The 14,500-nt window shown below is 36.1% G+C and overlaps 2 protein-coding genes and 1 non-coding gene across 5 annotated transcripts; 2 read left to right on the top strand and 1 right to left on the bottom strand.

The window, feature by feature from the left end:
- Positions 1 to 1,014: 1,014 nt before the first annotated feature.
- LOC133290535 (uncharacterized) lies at positions 1,015 to 3,274 on the top strand. Of its 3 annotated transcripts, none has more exons than XM_061488630.1 (2): positions 1,015 to 1,456; positions 1,490 to 3,274. In XM_061488630.1, the coding sequence occupies exons 1-2, from the start codon at positions 1,150 to 1,152 to the stop codon at positions 2,362 to 2,364; spliced, it is 1,182 nt and encodes a 393-aa protein (XP_061344614.1). In that variant the 5' UTR covers positions 1,015 to 1,149; the 3' UTR covers positions 2,365 to 3,274. The 3 variants fall into 3 exon arrangements, with proteins under 3 accessions (XP_061344614.1, XP_061344615.1, XP_061344613.1); XM_061488631.1 differs by having other exon boundaries at positions 1,015 to 2,008; positions 2,042 to 3,274; XM_061488629.1 differs by having other exon boundaries at positions 1,015 to 3,274.
- LOC133290540 (small nucleolar RNA Z122) lies at positions 2,897 to 2,976 on the top strand. Its single transcript, XR_009748684.1, has one exon. It is a non-coding gene; the product is annotated as a small nucleolar RNA Z122 (small nucleolar RNA).
- Positions 3,275 to 8,108: 4,834 nt separating the features above from the next.
- On the bottom strand, positions 8,109 to 13,996 carry LOC133290538 (uncharacterized). Its single transcript, XM_061488637.1, has 3 exons — positions 13,628 to 13,996; positions 10,006 to 10,170; positions 8,109 to 8,376 (listed from the first exon to the last, which is right to left on the bottom strand). Exons 1-3 carry the CDS (start codon positions 13,845 to 13,847, stop codon positions 8,348 to 8,350), a joined length of 414 nt encoding a protein of 137 aa, XP_061344621.1. The 5' UTR covers positions 13,848 to 13,996; the 3' UTR covers positions 8,109 to 8,347.
- Positions 13,997 to 14,500: the final 504 nt, after the last annotated feature.

Here is a 14,500-nt window from a genome sequence, read left to right as displayed (position 1 = left end):
AGCTTTAAATGTGATATTTTTCCATTTAAGTTTGTCTGAATTCATTTACTTCAATTTTTTAATTTTATTTCTTATTTCTCATACGGTATTTTCCTTTCAAATTCATTTAAATTCTAATTTATTAATTAAAACGCGTCAAAAATACCCTTTTACAACGTATAATTTAACTCATTTCTCTGGTATGTTATCTTTAAATTAATTATAGACCCATATATATATAAAAAAAATCAGGCCTTTAAAGGTAGTTATTAAATAGCTCGACTGTGTAATAGCAAAATCCTAATTGTGAATTGAATCATGTTGGGACTTGGGAGCATCAAAATGGATATTTTTAGGTTAAAAAATAATAATATGATTATATGAAAAAATTACAATTATAATTTTATAATTTTATAATTTATCTATTTCTATATTATATGAAAAATGATAAAAAAAGATAAACTAATTATTATAATTTTATAAAATTAAAATCCTAATTGTAATTTTATAATTACAATTATAATTTTATAATTATATGAAAAAATCCTAAAGGTAAATTTATTTAAAAAAAAGATAAACTAATTATTATAATTTTATAATTATCTATTTTTATATTTTTTCTATTTTTCTTTATCACCATTGATCCATCTTTAAATAATTACGAATAATTTTTTTTTTTATAAACTCATATTATATTTTTTTAATATGTGAGAATTAACTCTTTTATAAATAATATTTTTATTTATATTCATATAGAAAGAAACAATCTTGCATCGGAATCAGTTTTGTCAATCAAATAAACTTTTTCTTTGCTTAAATAAGCAAGAACAATCTTTTTTATCATTAATGACAAATATTACTCTTTATACATATTAATAATCAAGCTATCACATGATAAAATCTAGGGTTACAAAAGAAAAAAGAAAAAAGAGAGAGAGAGAGGGTGATAGACACGTGGCCCTAGGTGCAAAATCTGTTATATATGTGCCTCCATGTAGCAGCCACCATATACACACACACTCTTTCTTTCTCCACTTCACAACAACAACTTCACAGAAACACATAGAAAAACCCTATCAATAAAAAATATCAGAGATCCCTCTCTTTATTTCTTTTACTATTTTCTTCTTAACCTTTTGGTTAGTGTTAACTGTGCATGATTAACAAACAATGGCTTCAGCGTGCGTTAACAACATCGGAATGTCGCCGGAGAACTTCCCCTCCTACGCCTGGCTCAGCCCTCGCGTCTCCTTCAGTCATGACTCTTCCGGATCCAACCCCTCCAACCCGGATCCGGAACCCGATTTCGAGTTCCGACTCGAAGATCCCGTCGCCATGCTCCCCGCCGATCAGCTCTTCTCCGACGGGAAGCTCGTACCGCTCCATCTCTCCTCGCTCAAGCCTTCCACCGCGGCTTCGCCGGACACCTCGTCGTCGCCGGAGAATTCCAAATCGTACCGGAGAATCGTATCCTCCGGCAAAGGCGGCGGCTCCGGATGCTCCGGCTCAGGTTCCGATCCATACCTGTTTTCGCCGAAGGCTCCTCGGTGTTCCAGCCGGTGGAAGGAGCTGCTTGGGCTGAAGAAGCTCTACCTGAACGCGAACGGAAACGGAAACGGAAACGGAACGTCGTCGAAGTGCGATTCGCAGAAGACGACGTCGTTTTCGTCGTCGTCTACTTCTTCTTCGACCAAATCGCTGAAGCACTTTCTCCACCGGAGCAGTTCCAAACCGGCGCCGTTTCCGTCGGAAAACGCTTCACTGAGCCTTCCTCTGTTGAAGGATTCGGACTGCGAATCCGTTTCAATGTCTTCTCGTCTCTCGCTCTCGTCCTCTTCCTCAGGTCACGAGCACGACGATCTCCCCAGGCTCTCGCTCGATTCGGACAAATCGAACCCGAACCATAACCCGAACCCGATTCAGATCTCAATCCACAGAAACCCTAACCCTAGAGTGCGGTTGGTGAAGCCGAGGGCGGGTTCCTTCGACAACAAAATGGATCAGTACCCGAATAACCGGGCCGGGAGGAGTCCGATCCCGAAGGAATCATCCGGTGCGGTAGGATGCAGGGGAGTGTCAGTGGATAGCCCCAGAATGAATTCTTCTGGGAAGATAGTGTTTCAGAGCTTGGAACGAAGCTCGAGCAGCCCTAGCAGCTTCAATGGAGGACCACGATTCAAGCATAGGGGAATGGAACGGTCCTACTCAGCCAACGTTAGGGTCACTCCGGTTCTCAATGTCCCTGTTTGTTCCCTTCGGGGCGGTTCAAAATCCGGTTCGGTTTTTGGGTTCGGTCAGCTTTTTTCTTCTCCGCAGAAGAAAGAAGGTTCGGTTGGTAACGGAGGTGGCAACAACAAGGGTAGGCATCGTTGTGACCGGAATTAACATAAACACTCTTAAAAAAAGCAGAGTAAGAGAGAGAGAGGGTAACGGTTAATTAGGCTTTTTTTGTGTGCCCTTTTTGCCACTTAATTTATGTTCATGTTTTCTAATCTTGGAATGAAAATATTGCAGGAGGACATTGTTGATTGGGGGTTACTTTGTTCTTTTGTTTGATTAACAAGCTTTTGATTAATGTAAATACGCAGAGTGGGATTTTTAGATGAGATAATGTTGATGATGGATCATCAAGTTCCTGTTTTTCTAACTTAGTTGAGCTTTTTTCAGTGCAATTTCCTGGCTGCTGTTTGTCATTTTCTGACCTCAAAGATTTGGAATCTCTACATTTTCTTTCTATTTAGCTTTTTCCTAATTTAATAGTGAGAATTTATCTTTTTTTAATATAAAAATTTCGAGATCTGTGGCAGTATCATGTTGAGCTTATCTAGTTTGTCTTCTTCTCTCTTTTTTTTTTTTTATTGAACTTTTTTTTATTTTTAAATTGATTTTCTTTGTTGTTTATTTTATACTGTGGAGTTTTGGGAAATGATGCTAAAGATTCAAACAGAGGCGCCAGCTCTGCTGAATTATTTTATTGCACGTCAGTCTGATCCCAAAACTTCATGTCTACTACTATTTTAATTTTTACTCTCCGATTGCATTTAAATTCAGTACTATTTATTTATTTTAGCTAAATGACAAATCAATATATAAAATATATGCATGCATATATTAATATTATATTAATATTTCTTGGGACGTTAATGGGGTGGAATAACTCTCTGGCTGAGTGGTCGGTGGTCCACCCCTGAGCTTCAGTGTGTACCCTTTATAGAAGATTCAATTGGGTGGGACAAGTTTCTTTTCTTTTAATCAAAATGTGTACTTTGATTGGGGACATGGGATGTGTTCCCAGAACGGATTATCATACTTCAATGAATAATTTAACACGATTTCACTATTAAGTTTACCTTTTCTGTGCGTCCAATATTTTGGTGGATGGGTGGAAAAGAACACCCACAATTTTTGTCATCTTTGTCCTCAACGTTTTATTTGATGAATTTCTTCCCTTGCCCTCTCCCATTGAAGTGAAAAGATCTCCCAGATTTGATTATCCCCGTATGGGTCCATCCTATATTACGTCCATATTCATACGGATATGATGTTAATTCTAAAAAATATTTAATATTAAATAATATTTATAATTTATATAGTATATATTATATTTAATATTTAATAATTTAACAAAAAATAAAATTAAACTTATAATACTCATTGATTTTCAAAGAAAGAGATATTTCAAATATTTATATTAAATTTAATAAAATTATAATTGTAATTAAACTAATTTAATAGTTAGAATTAAAAATGCAATGCAACGTAATTTTGGAATTTTTTTATTTTAAATTTTTGCAATGCCTGTTAGAGTATTATCGAACATGATGTACGTCATATTTCTTGAAGTATCGATGTATCCCTAATTAGATATGGTAGGTCCATGTCCTGTTTGCTGCAAGCAATTTGGTACCTTGCTAACCAAGTGTATAATTGAGAAATGGATAAGTTTATAATTTCAATGACTTTGGACCCGTCGTATTCTCCCCCAGAGTGATAGAAATGGTTTTTAGTTCCGTGGTACTATGGGCAGGACCGAGTCACGTAAAAATGATATGCTCGTGGAATTAACTTGTGATTAGACCCTATGTGATTAGTTGCCTCTGTTGATTCATTAATTACCAAACCCAAACCCGGTAGGGCTTTAGGACTAAAAAAATAAAATAAAATAAAATGCAGGCACCAAGCAAGGAGATATAGTGATCACACATCAATTTCTTTTGAAGGATATAAATATGCTAAAGCCACTTGGTTAACGTGTTGCCATACTTTTTGAACCTGGCTACCTTAAAAGCCAAACCCATGTGAAAGAGAGCGGGGTTTAATTGTTTAAATAAATAAATGAACAGTCTCCTGTTAGGTTTAATGTAACAGATGGAACGGCACAAACTATTTTTTAAATTCGGTTTTAATAAGATTGTCAGTGTTTCGTTTATTATTATTATTAAATTGAATAAAATAAATCTGTCTTTTCGAAAAGCTCTACCTTCTTTTATTTGAAGTGAAATTCCTTAATTATATAAAATTGATCGCAGATTTTACTTCTATTGTTATTTCTGTTTGCCTTCACTCTTCGTTCTACGATGTTTGATTATAGCAATTTTAAAACAACCCTATTATACTTGTACAAAAACAAAAAAACCCTATAACGCAACGTTAGATTATAGCATTTTTAGAACACCTATAAATCCATTAATAAATAGGAAAAAATATTTATCTTTTTAAATGATACAATTTGTATTATTTTATACTTACAAAAAGGTGAGATGTACAATCTTATTTTTTTTTATCTATTCTATTCTCATTTATCTATCTCTTACTTTTATTTAAAATAATATAATTTTATATTTTTTTAAATGACATATATTTTTTTTTAATAAATATCTTTACCCCTCTTAAAGATAGTGTTTTTGCTAAGGGTTTTATAAGAATAATGTAACATGATATAAGAAAATTTTTCTACTCTCACAATAAAGAAGAGAGAGAAAGTAAAATGATGAAGAAAAAAAAATGTGGACCTCACCTCTTAATTATGTGTGTAGAGAAAATTTTTTAGATTATGTGACATGATACTAATAAAATCATTTTACTAAAGGAAGAGTTCTTAATACAAATCCATCTTTTTTTTATTTCTCCTCAGATTGGACTACTAGTCACCATCATAATTTATTTTGCAAGTTTCGTATAAAAAATCAATTAATTTGGTCCAGACATGTGAGTTCGTTTTGCACAAAATTCAGTTGTCGTTGTCCACCAGAGTACCGGGGTTTTGTCGTGCCGAGTCCCGTCCCATCTTTCAAATTGCGCGCATGCATTGGGTTTTGTTGCTGTTTCTAAGAGTATGAACTAACACCTACTATTTGATTTGACATTTTACTCATTTTGTGTCATAGGCACATAAAATAGCTTGCACCCAAGAATCTATTTGTTTTGTTCCGGTGCATAGAGGCATGCTGCTATACGTTGAGGGTGTTTGGTAGAAAAAAAAAAAAATTTATCTGAGAATCTTGATTTTCAAAAATATAATTTTTATGTTTATGATGATATTCGAAAATTTAAAAAAAAAAAGTAGTTTCTTGGGAATCTTGGAGAATGACGCATACCAAACGTCGGAACGGTGATCAAAATATCAGTGTTCATTAAGTTTTTTAATTCAAATGCTATGCGAATAGTGTTATTTCTCAATATGTCACCTGGGTAAGTTCGTTGAGCACTATAGCGAATTCAGTTTATTGACGTGTCACATTTTTAGTAGACACCAAATTCACTACCTGGAGTAGCGAACTTGGTTGCAATACATAAAAATTATGCATTTCAACCAAGTTCGCTATCCCAAGTAGCAAACTTAATACTTAATATCCACTAAAAATGTAACACATCAACAAATTAAGTTCGTGTGCTCATGGAACTTGTCCACATGACTATTGAAAAATAACATTCGCGTTATATTTGAATAAAAAACTTGAGGAAGAGTGATTTTTTGATCCGTGTTCCACTTTTAACTTTCAAGCTACTTGTTAAACCGAGCTACATATAAAAAACCTAACCTAAGCTACCTAGGCAGCATTTGCAGCCATGAGCCTACTCATTTTTTTAGGTGTTTCCATTCATGCTCGATTTTTAATGCATTTGATAAGATATGATATGATAAGGGTGTGGTGTTTGACCAGTCCTAAGTGTATGCTCAATTATCATCACATTTGTTCCCATTAGAGTTTGGGCTTTGTGACAACGTGGAAATGGATGTACCCACCATCACATCTTTTGATAGTCATGCTGTGCCACTGTCTGTTTGGTGTGTCCCAATACAGCAGCGCAAGAAGGGTAGTTTTGTCTTTTCGCTTGTAGAGTCGCGTGCCCCATAATGATTCCCTAAATCCAAATAGTTTGAGGATTCTTGCCCCATAAAACCTTCCTGGATTCTTGCCAAGTTTGTGGTAATTAATTTGGATTCTTAATTGCACTATGGAACCCCTGGTCAGGGAGAATATTTTATGTGATTCAGTTTTTGGTATATTTTTCACTTATAATATAACACGTATCTTACTTTTTATCAAATTATTCTCTTATTTAATTTTAAAATAAATTATTTATTAATAATTTGATAACATGCGTAAAAGATACACTAAAACCATAGCACTGAAGAAGTTTTCCACGCCAGGATAGTGTGATGTGACTTATAGTAGTTTTGGTTAGTGAGCTCAACTTTGCCATTACTTTCTATTCACTTTATATAGGTTTGAGGATACGTGCAATCATTTCTATCTTGCGAGGTAAATCAGCTGAAAAGCAACCACAGGTTAATTAATATTGGAAGACAACAAAGTCTAAAAGATTCTATCTAAACCAAGCCACAAAGGGCCCCGTTGGGGAGTGTGTGTATTTAAAGCATGATCTTATTGATCTGATTTTCTTTTTCTTTTTTTGGGTTAAAATTAAATCAATTTGTTTGTTGAATAATGAAGGAGCCTGCAAAAGGCTGAAGAGGGTTTTGGGGTATCAAAGAAAGAACGTGCTCATGTACAGACGGGCCTCTGTGTAGATTCCCCCTCCTCCAATCCCTTTGAACTCTATCTTATGCATCTCTGCCCTCCCTCTCTCTCTCTCTCTCTCTCTCTCTCTCTCTCTTGTATTTAGGGGTCAGTGCACAAAAAGGGATGAGAAAGGGAGGTGCTTTTCCTAAAATGCAAACGGCTAAGATGTGGAAGGCAGACAAAAGTAACAAAGAATTTCTTTATAGTGAAGCTAAATGGCTAATAAGTTTTATGATTAAATTAGAAACTTACTATTAATTAGTCACTCTACTTTTCAAAATAACTTTTTTGACTTAATTTTGAGGTAAGATATGGCTGACATGGGAAATTTTCTGTGTACTCAACTTCATCTACATTGCAGTGTCCCCATAATAAGATTCAAGGCCAGGTGCATGGATGGATGTTTTAAAACAGAATAATGCTACTCTCATGAGGTACGTACTACAGTGTGGGGCATGTGAACTACTAGAGCTTACATCACAGTATCTCTATATGAGCTGGACTGGGAAGGATAATTTGTTGTTGCTATGTTAAGAGTATGCCATAAACTGCTATGGGGTTTGGGTCACTTTGGAATTTAGTACCTGCATGGACAAAAACTTTTACAGTTTTACTGTAGCTCAATCAGAAAGGTTGGAGCTGAGATATGTAGCCTTTTCTTGTTTTTTTCTTCTTTTCTCTAGTAGTGCAACAAAACGACAACGGCAAACCAAGGCATGATTCAGGCCAATTGTTTCAAGTAACAAGATTTGGTAATGCTTGGGAAAATTTGCATGTGTCACCAAATCCTTCAAATCTTTTGCATTTATATAAAAACAATGCACGGCCTTCTTATATTATGAGTCTATATCACTATCTAGGTGGTGCTGTGCCTGGTGGACCCAAGAGTTCAATTGAACTGGGTTGCACACTTTGTTTCAGAAGTTCAAAGAAAATTATGGGGCCAATTTACTACCAACCAAACCATGCTTCTTTTGATGGGGGGCACCTGCTAAGTAGCCCCACAGTGCTATGGTTCCTGTTTTCCTCATTTATTTTCGTTTCTAGCTGTCAGGAACGGATGAGTAGATGACTAATTCTTTATAGCACATGTATTGAAAATAATAAATTTGGAATAAAATGACTTGTAAATACAATCAAGTGATAGAATTTTTTGAGATTTTCAAACAGAAAGTGATAATCAAAAGCAAGCAAAATACTAGTAACGGGATGCCAATTTTGAAGTCCTTAACTGACACCAAGCAAGTATATGCCTAACAAGAATAATTCAATTTATAGGGTTAAGGGTGCATTACATAGTATATATGGAAACAATGGAAGTTTATTAAGCTGATGACAATTCACCCAGAACCTTCCGAGGTTGTTTTCTCTGCAAAATTTCATATAAAACGAATAGGTAGTTAGAATTGAATGGAAAAAAAGGTTAAAGTATACAAATTATTATTTTATTTTTTTGGATAAACTACATGTATCCTCCACGAGAAATAATAATCCTGTTCGAGCTGGGAACATCCACATCATGGTGGGGCTAGCTCTCCCAAAGAGAAATTTTTGCATTCACAAGCACTTGAACCCAAGACTTTGCTTAAACGGAATCAAGCATATATCACTTGAACCAATCCCTTTGGTACAAATTATTTTTCAAATCAATGCAAACAAGGATTAAGATGATGTCAATAATTTAATGCAAGCTGCGGTACAAGCCATTCATCATTGCAACAAAATAGTTTTATAAGTACCTCGGCAAAACTAGCTATCAACTACTAACCGTAGTAATTCCAAACATTCATCACTATCTTATCTGCTTGTTACAAAATATCTTATGCACACTAGACTTTCCTGTCATCTACAAAGGCATAGCCTTCACTTTGGTGAGTTATCAATTTTCTAAATCAGATTGTCACATGTCTGGGCTTCTGATAAGTTTGTCTAGTAGTCTATCCTAATCAGCTTGGGTGCCTTACTTTTTTCTGCAGAGACAGTACCTCAAGTTCTTTGGGTCTCGTTAGAATCATATTGTAGATATTATAACTAATAGGGTTGTCAAAATCATCAGTGGCCCTAGCAGCAGATTTAAGCATACAATGCTTACTGACCACTTTCCATATCAAGCCAGATCACAGCCGCGATGCTTCTGGGCTAGCTGATAAGATAACTATTATGATGAAGCTATGATTGAACTGCAGCATGCCAGCTAGAGTGATTGATCCCAGTTTTTCACTCATGGCAAGTGCATGTGGGTTCAAGAGTTTTCCATAAAGGATAAAACTCAATTGTAGAGTAAATAGAAAAGATGTCAAGGAACTTTCTCCAACTAAAAGGAAGCAGGTCACAGGCTGGCTAAGAGGAATCCTGAAGTCGTACATGGTGATGTACTGATGCAGTTCTGCTTATTAGCATGAAAGTGATAGAAGACAGGAATGATTAACTCCAAATATAGCACAAAATGACGGTTTTGCATGGGCATTTAAGTGGAAGGGAGTATTTAATAATTCATTTGGTAGATGAAATATCCGTAGTCTGAGGTTGAAATATAGCTAACAAGAATCAACATTGATGGCTGCCAAGCTAGTAAACCTGGACGTCTTATTTTGGAGTGACAACTTGGTCCTACAACACAAGCACTAAAGCAAAAGCCGGTTGAGATGATGGAAACAAATATTTATCACACCCAAACTAATAATAATAAGATGACCTACAAAAAAGAAAAAGAAAAAATGCTGCTATATGGAATATTTGCACAAATTTAGTTAAAAAGAAGGGAGAAAATTATAATAGGTCCGCCCAAGTAATCAGCTCATGTGCCATAGTTTTAGATTTTGCCATGTAAACGTTATTTGAACTTTGCGAAGGGCACTAAATTTGTATACTGGCTAAAGAGAGAGAGAGAGAGAGCATATATGTAGGGGAAAATACTCACACAAAAAAACCCAATAGTAACACTTACTAATTATTAGAAAATAACCATAAAATTAAGCCTCTGGAGACATGTATATACCATGAGTGGTGCCAATAGTCAGCATGCGGTCGATATTATCAATCCGCCCTTGTATGGATTTTAAAATTGAATTCAGTGAAGAAACTCTTTTCCTAACAATAGAAATCTTGGCAGCATGCTGCATTATGAACGGCAAAGGTGCATCTTCGAGTAACTGATCAAGTTCTGCCAAAAAGAAGAAGATAAATTTCAAGTTAGCAAATTATAGATATAGAGTATTAAGAAATTATGACATCATAGAGTAATAGAAGAAGCAGTAGGCAGTAGCAGAGGCATTATCATTAAGCATAACTGAACTGAAAGTATAGCAAAGGAAACCCATAAACTACAGCTGCAATTTTGACATGCCAATGAAGACTCCATGCAGAGCAGATTGCCAGAGAACCTGAATAGGTTAGTTGTCTAAGGAGGAGTGTAGTATTATTATTTTTTCTTTTAGTATGTGGAATATAAAAACCACTCTCCAAGAAATCCTGACTAGATAGGGTAAGGATGAGAGAAATCCTGTATGCAGCCATAACTTTGCTTTTTTGCAAAGAGACTATTCCTGAATTCAAATCCGTGACCTTTCAATCACAAAGGAGCAACTTTACCGGTGCTCCAATCTAATTGGCTTTATGGTGCAACAAACTTCTGGTCGCAGAATTCAAACTTCATGGTAAAACACTATTCACTGAAGGATAAGAAATGCATCTCTCATGCTAGACCTTATAGTTGCCGATTTAACTTCCTTATTTCACTGAGATGGAATTAAATGTGTTCATGTGTTTTGAATAAAATGGTTAAACCAAGGTTTTAGTTCCAATTAATATTCACACTTCTTTGTAAAACACTCCTGTTCAATTGGGTTGAACCGGTAACATCTACCTAGTAGAAGCTGGTGTTTCTATCTACGGATGAGTGGTAGAGATGTCTGATAATGGTGAGTCAGTATCTCCAACCAATAGTCCGATAGAAGTAATCAAGGGTGTGTGTGGGCGTGTGCACTTGAGGAAAGTGAGAATGCTCTGGATGGTGGAAAACAACGAGTGCTCCGATGTATGCATATGTGTCCCTCCTGACAATGTACCAGCCTTTTGTATTGGTCCGGTGGCAGTTGAGAGAATGTGGGGTGGTCCAGAGCAGGAAATCCGCAGGTGGTGTGGTAGTGGTGACAATGAGAATGCGGGAAAGAACTATGACGCAGGCTGAAGAGACATGGCAGGCTGGCCGGCAAAGGCGAGTTCCACCCATAGATATGGATCCCGAAGGCGAAGAAATGGATCCCTCATAGAACTTACTCATCTGGACCATATAACTTGCCAAAATTACTTACCTATTCCAATATACGAGTTTTATTATGAGGGTTAAGCCAAAGGTATTGTAAAGAACCTTGGGATACACCACCCCAAAAGCTAGCACAAAGGGTGGAAGTGCCCAAGGCCTTATAAACTCCACATTAGTTGCACATACAACCAATGTGAGACTATATATCTCAACACGCCCCCTCACACGAGAGCCCATTGGGCTTGAAGAGTGGACAATGCAACAGGCCCAGCCTACCTGTGCTAAGAAACGCCACAAGAGAAAGTGGGGGGCGGCGAGACTCTGATACCATGTAAAGAACCTTGGGATACATTACCCCAAAAGCTAGCTCAAAGGGTGGGAGTGCCCAAGGCCTTATAAACTCCACATTAGTTGCACATACAACCAATGTGAGACTATATATCTCAACAGGTATCGTACCAAATTAATACCAAAATATCAATTGCAAACGCTAATTTAAAGCTGCTAATAATTTTATCTGGCAGCAATATAAAATAAAACCTATTCCGAGTTGAGTGAATCGTATCATTATTTCCAGCTTTGTCTTTCTTAAGGTTGAAAAATCATAAAGAGGAAAAGAAAGGGAAAAGCAAGTCTATAGCAACTAAAGCTTAACTTCTTTAACCTTAAATTAGCATTAACAAAGTAACCAAATCTTCAAGAAAGCCAACACTAACTGCTACTTGTCCAATGGTACAGCAACTTCCTTCCCAACTTTTACTTTCCTGCCACGGAATCCATCTTCAAATGCTTGTGAGAAGAACAAAAAGCTCTAACCATAGAAATCAAAACTTTGTACACCCTTGTGCACCTCGAGTACATTAAGACAATGCATCTTCATGAATTACTCATTCTTCTTTCTTCTCAGTACATATAGAATAACAAATAATGTCTCGTCTCCTTATGCCTTTTCTGAGTTTCTAAAATAAAGCTTGTGACCAAGTAGTAAAGGTGCCTACTTTTCTCACTCAAAGCTTGGGTTCAAGCTGTTTCCAAAGCATCTGCTAGGGATAAAGCTAGGTACCACAGGCAAAGTAGTAGGAACCTACTGTTTCTCTCTTAACCCAATAACAACTCCTTACTGTACTGTAACAAGAAAAACAAATCTATAACACATAGGACCTGATTGCCTACCTGTGCACATGCAAATTCATATCAGGAATTTGACATGGATCTCCCTTCCCTAGGTAAACTAAGCCTATGTCCACTATGAAACTTTGTCAAATTTCAAAAACCATAACTCACTCTTAAAAACAAAACATGTTAATAGTGGTATAAAGGACAGAAAATTTCTCCAATAATAATAATGATATAATGTAACAGTCTAGTGGTATGGCTGAGCAGCCAACCGCCAAAACATCCCAACCTCCATCAGCTCTATAATCTAACACTCCGGCTACCATGCAGGTAACATCCCATCACCTAGCACCTCGAACGTCCGCCTGGTATGAGCGCACATCCCATTACCACGACAAAGTTTCCATGACAAGTTACTCCTCATAACCTACGTAACATCCACTCAGATAGACTCATAGGTAGGGGTGCAAATGGGTCAGACGACCTATGAGGAACCTACATCCTAGCCTACGTTAGGGCGGGGTAGAACAGGTTCAAGCCGTACAAAAGGACCATTTAGAGAAAAGCCATAAACCATTTACAAGCCTACAAGCCAGCTTATACCGCATTATCTTTTTAATTAAAATAAATACTTAAATAATTTTAGTTAATAAAATAATATTATTTTATTTATTTTTTGTAATTCTTGAGAAGTATTAAAAGCTTGATAGACTTAAATAGGTTAATAGGAAAACATTTTGAGTTTTTAATATAAATCAAACTAGGTCTATAATATAACTTATACTAAGCTAATAAGCTAGACCAGACTCAAAATACTTTGCATAGGTCTGGTCTATTTAGACCAAAGCCGAGTCTTACACAACCTAGGCACAAGCGGGCAGTTGACCTCTTCTATAAATACCTCTCCAAACTTTCAGGTACGCATCTTACTATTCACATTCACCATTCATTCATTTACTAACTTGAGCGTGAGAGTCCCAAGATCTACCATAACCAGTCCAGGTAATTCAGACTGAACAAATAATAATAACAAAATGGAAAACAAAAAAAAATAAAAAATTAACTCCTTGCTAACATAAGACATATAAATTGAGTCTAATTTAGGTATTTGAGAATATAAAGTAGGTATTTAAGTTTTTCAAAAACAAATAGCACAGTTACTAATATTCAAAATCTAGAATAATGTAGGACAATCACTGCAGAAGAAAAAATGGAATAAGCAAAAGTAACGTAACGTGACCTCGGGTGAGACGATCAATGGCGGAAGAGAGGTGGTCCTGGCTCCTGAGAGTTTCTTGAGCTCTGCAATCGAAATCCCTAATCACAGTTGAAAGAATCGATGACAAGCCTTTGGCCAAAACTTCGGAGCTCTTCAAGAGGGGATCATCGGCGTTCTCGCCGGCGTGGGAATTCGAAGGTTCCGTTCGATCAACGACGCTGTCGTTTTCCGAAGTTTCCATTGTCGGGGGGAAAATCTAAAGCTTTCTTCCACACACGTTCACGGAAGAGGTTTCATCGCGGCGGAGAAGGTGGTGGTGAGTGATTTTGCGGCGGAAGTTATGGTGGTAAAATTATGCTGCGACTGTGAGGAGAGTAGTAGTAGCTCATGACCTTAACCAGCTTTGCACATTACTTTTGTTTTATATTATTTTACATTAATTAATGATGTGTGATTTTCTAATTATGAACTTATATTAATTGGCTAATAATTTCACGGGAAAAGTTCACCAATGTCCCTGTGGTTTACTTCATAATCACTTATGTCCCTTTGATTTTTTTTATCACATATGCCCCTGTGATTTGTAAAAGAGTATGTTTTTTATCAAATATGCTCATGTGGTTTCTTAGTTTTTACAAAGCACAGGGCATATGTGATCGAAAAAAAATCACATGAGCATAAGTGATTCTGGAGTAAACCATGGGGGCATTTCGTGAACTTTTCCCTAATTTCATTGGAGACATCTTATTTATGTTATATAGATAAATACATGGCGCCTTTCTTTTATAAAAAAAAATAAAAATAAAATCAAAGGGACCATATGTTTATTTTTATGATATAAGAGATCCATTTTCAATAATTATTGATTCACTAAACATGTTTTGCTTAGTTAGT

The sequence above is a fragment of the Gastrolobium bilobum genome, unplaced genomic scaffold (assembly GCF_033153095.1).
Source record: "Gastrolobium bilobum isolate Gb01-03AN ecotype WA unplaced genomic scaffold, APGP_CSIRO_Gbil_v1 utg5045, whole genome shotgun sequence".
In the NCBI taxonomy this organism is placed as follows: Eukaryota; Viridiplantae; Streptophyta; class Magnoliopsida; order Fabales; family Fabaceae; genus Gastrolobium; species Gastrolobium bilobum.
The sequence above is the reverse complement of the archived record's forward strand: the minus strand, read 5'-3'. Positions and strand labels throughout refer to the sequence as shown.

What these genes read in the sequence shown, in the direction of transcription:
- LOC133290538 (XM_061488637.1), bottom strand. Translation starts at nt 13,847, where the DNA reads ATGGAAACTTCGGAAAACGACAGCGTCGTTGATCGAACGGAACCTTCG. An exon ending in CATTGATCGTCTCACCCGAG is followed by an intron (nt 10,171 to 13,627) that starts GTCACGTTACGT and finishes TCTTTTTGGCAG; the next exon opens with AACTTGATCAGTTACTCGAA. An exon ending in GACTATTGGCACCACTCATG is followed by an intron (nt 8,377 to 10,005) that starts GTATATACATGT and finishes GAAATTTTGCAG; the next exon opens with AGAAAACAACCTCGGAAGGT.
- LOC133290535 (XM_061488629.1), top strand. Translation starts at nt 1,150, where the DNA reads ATGGCTTCAGCGTGCGTTAACAACATCGGAATGTCGCCGGAGAACTTC.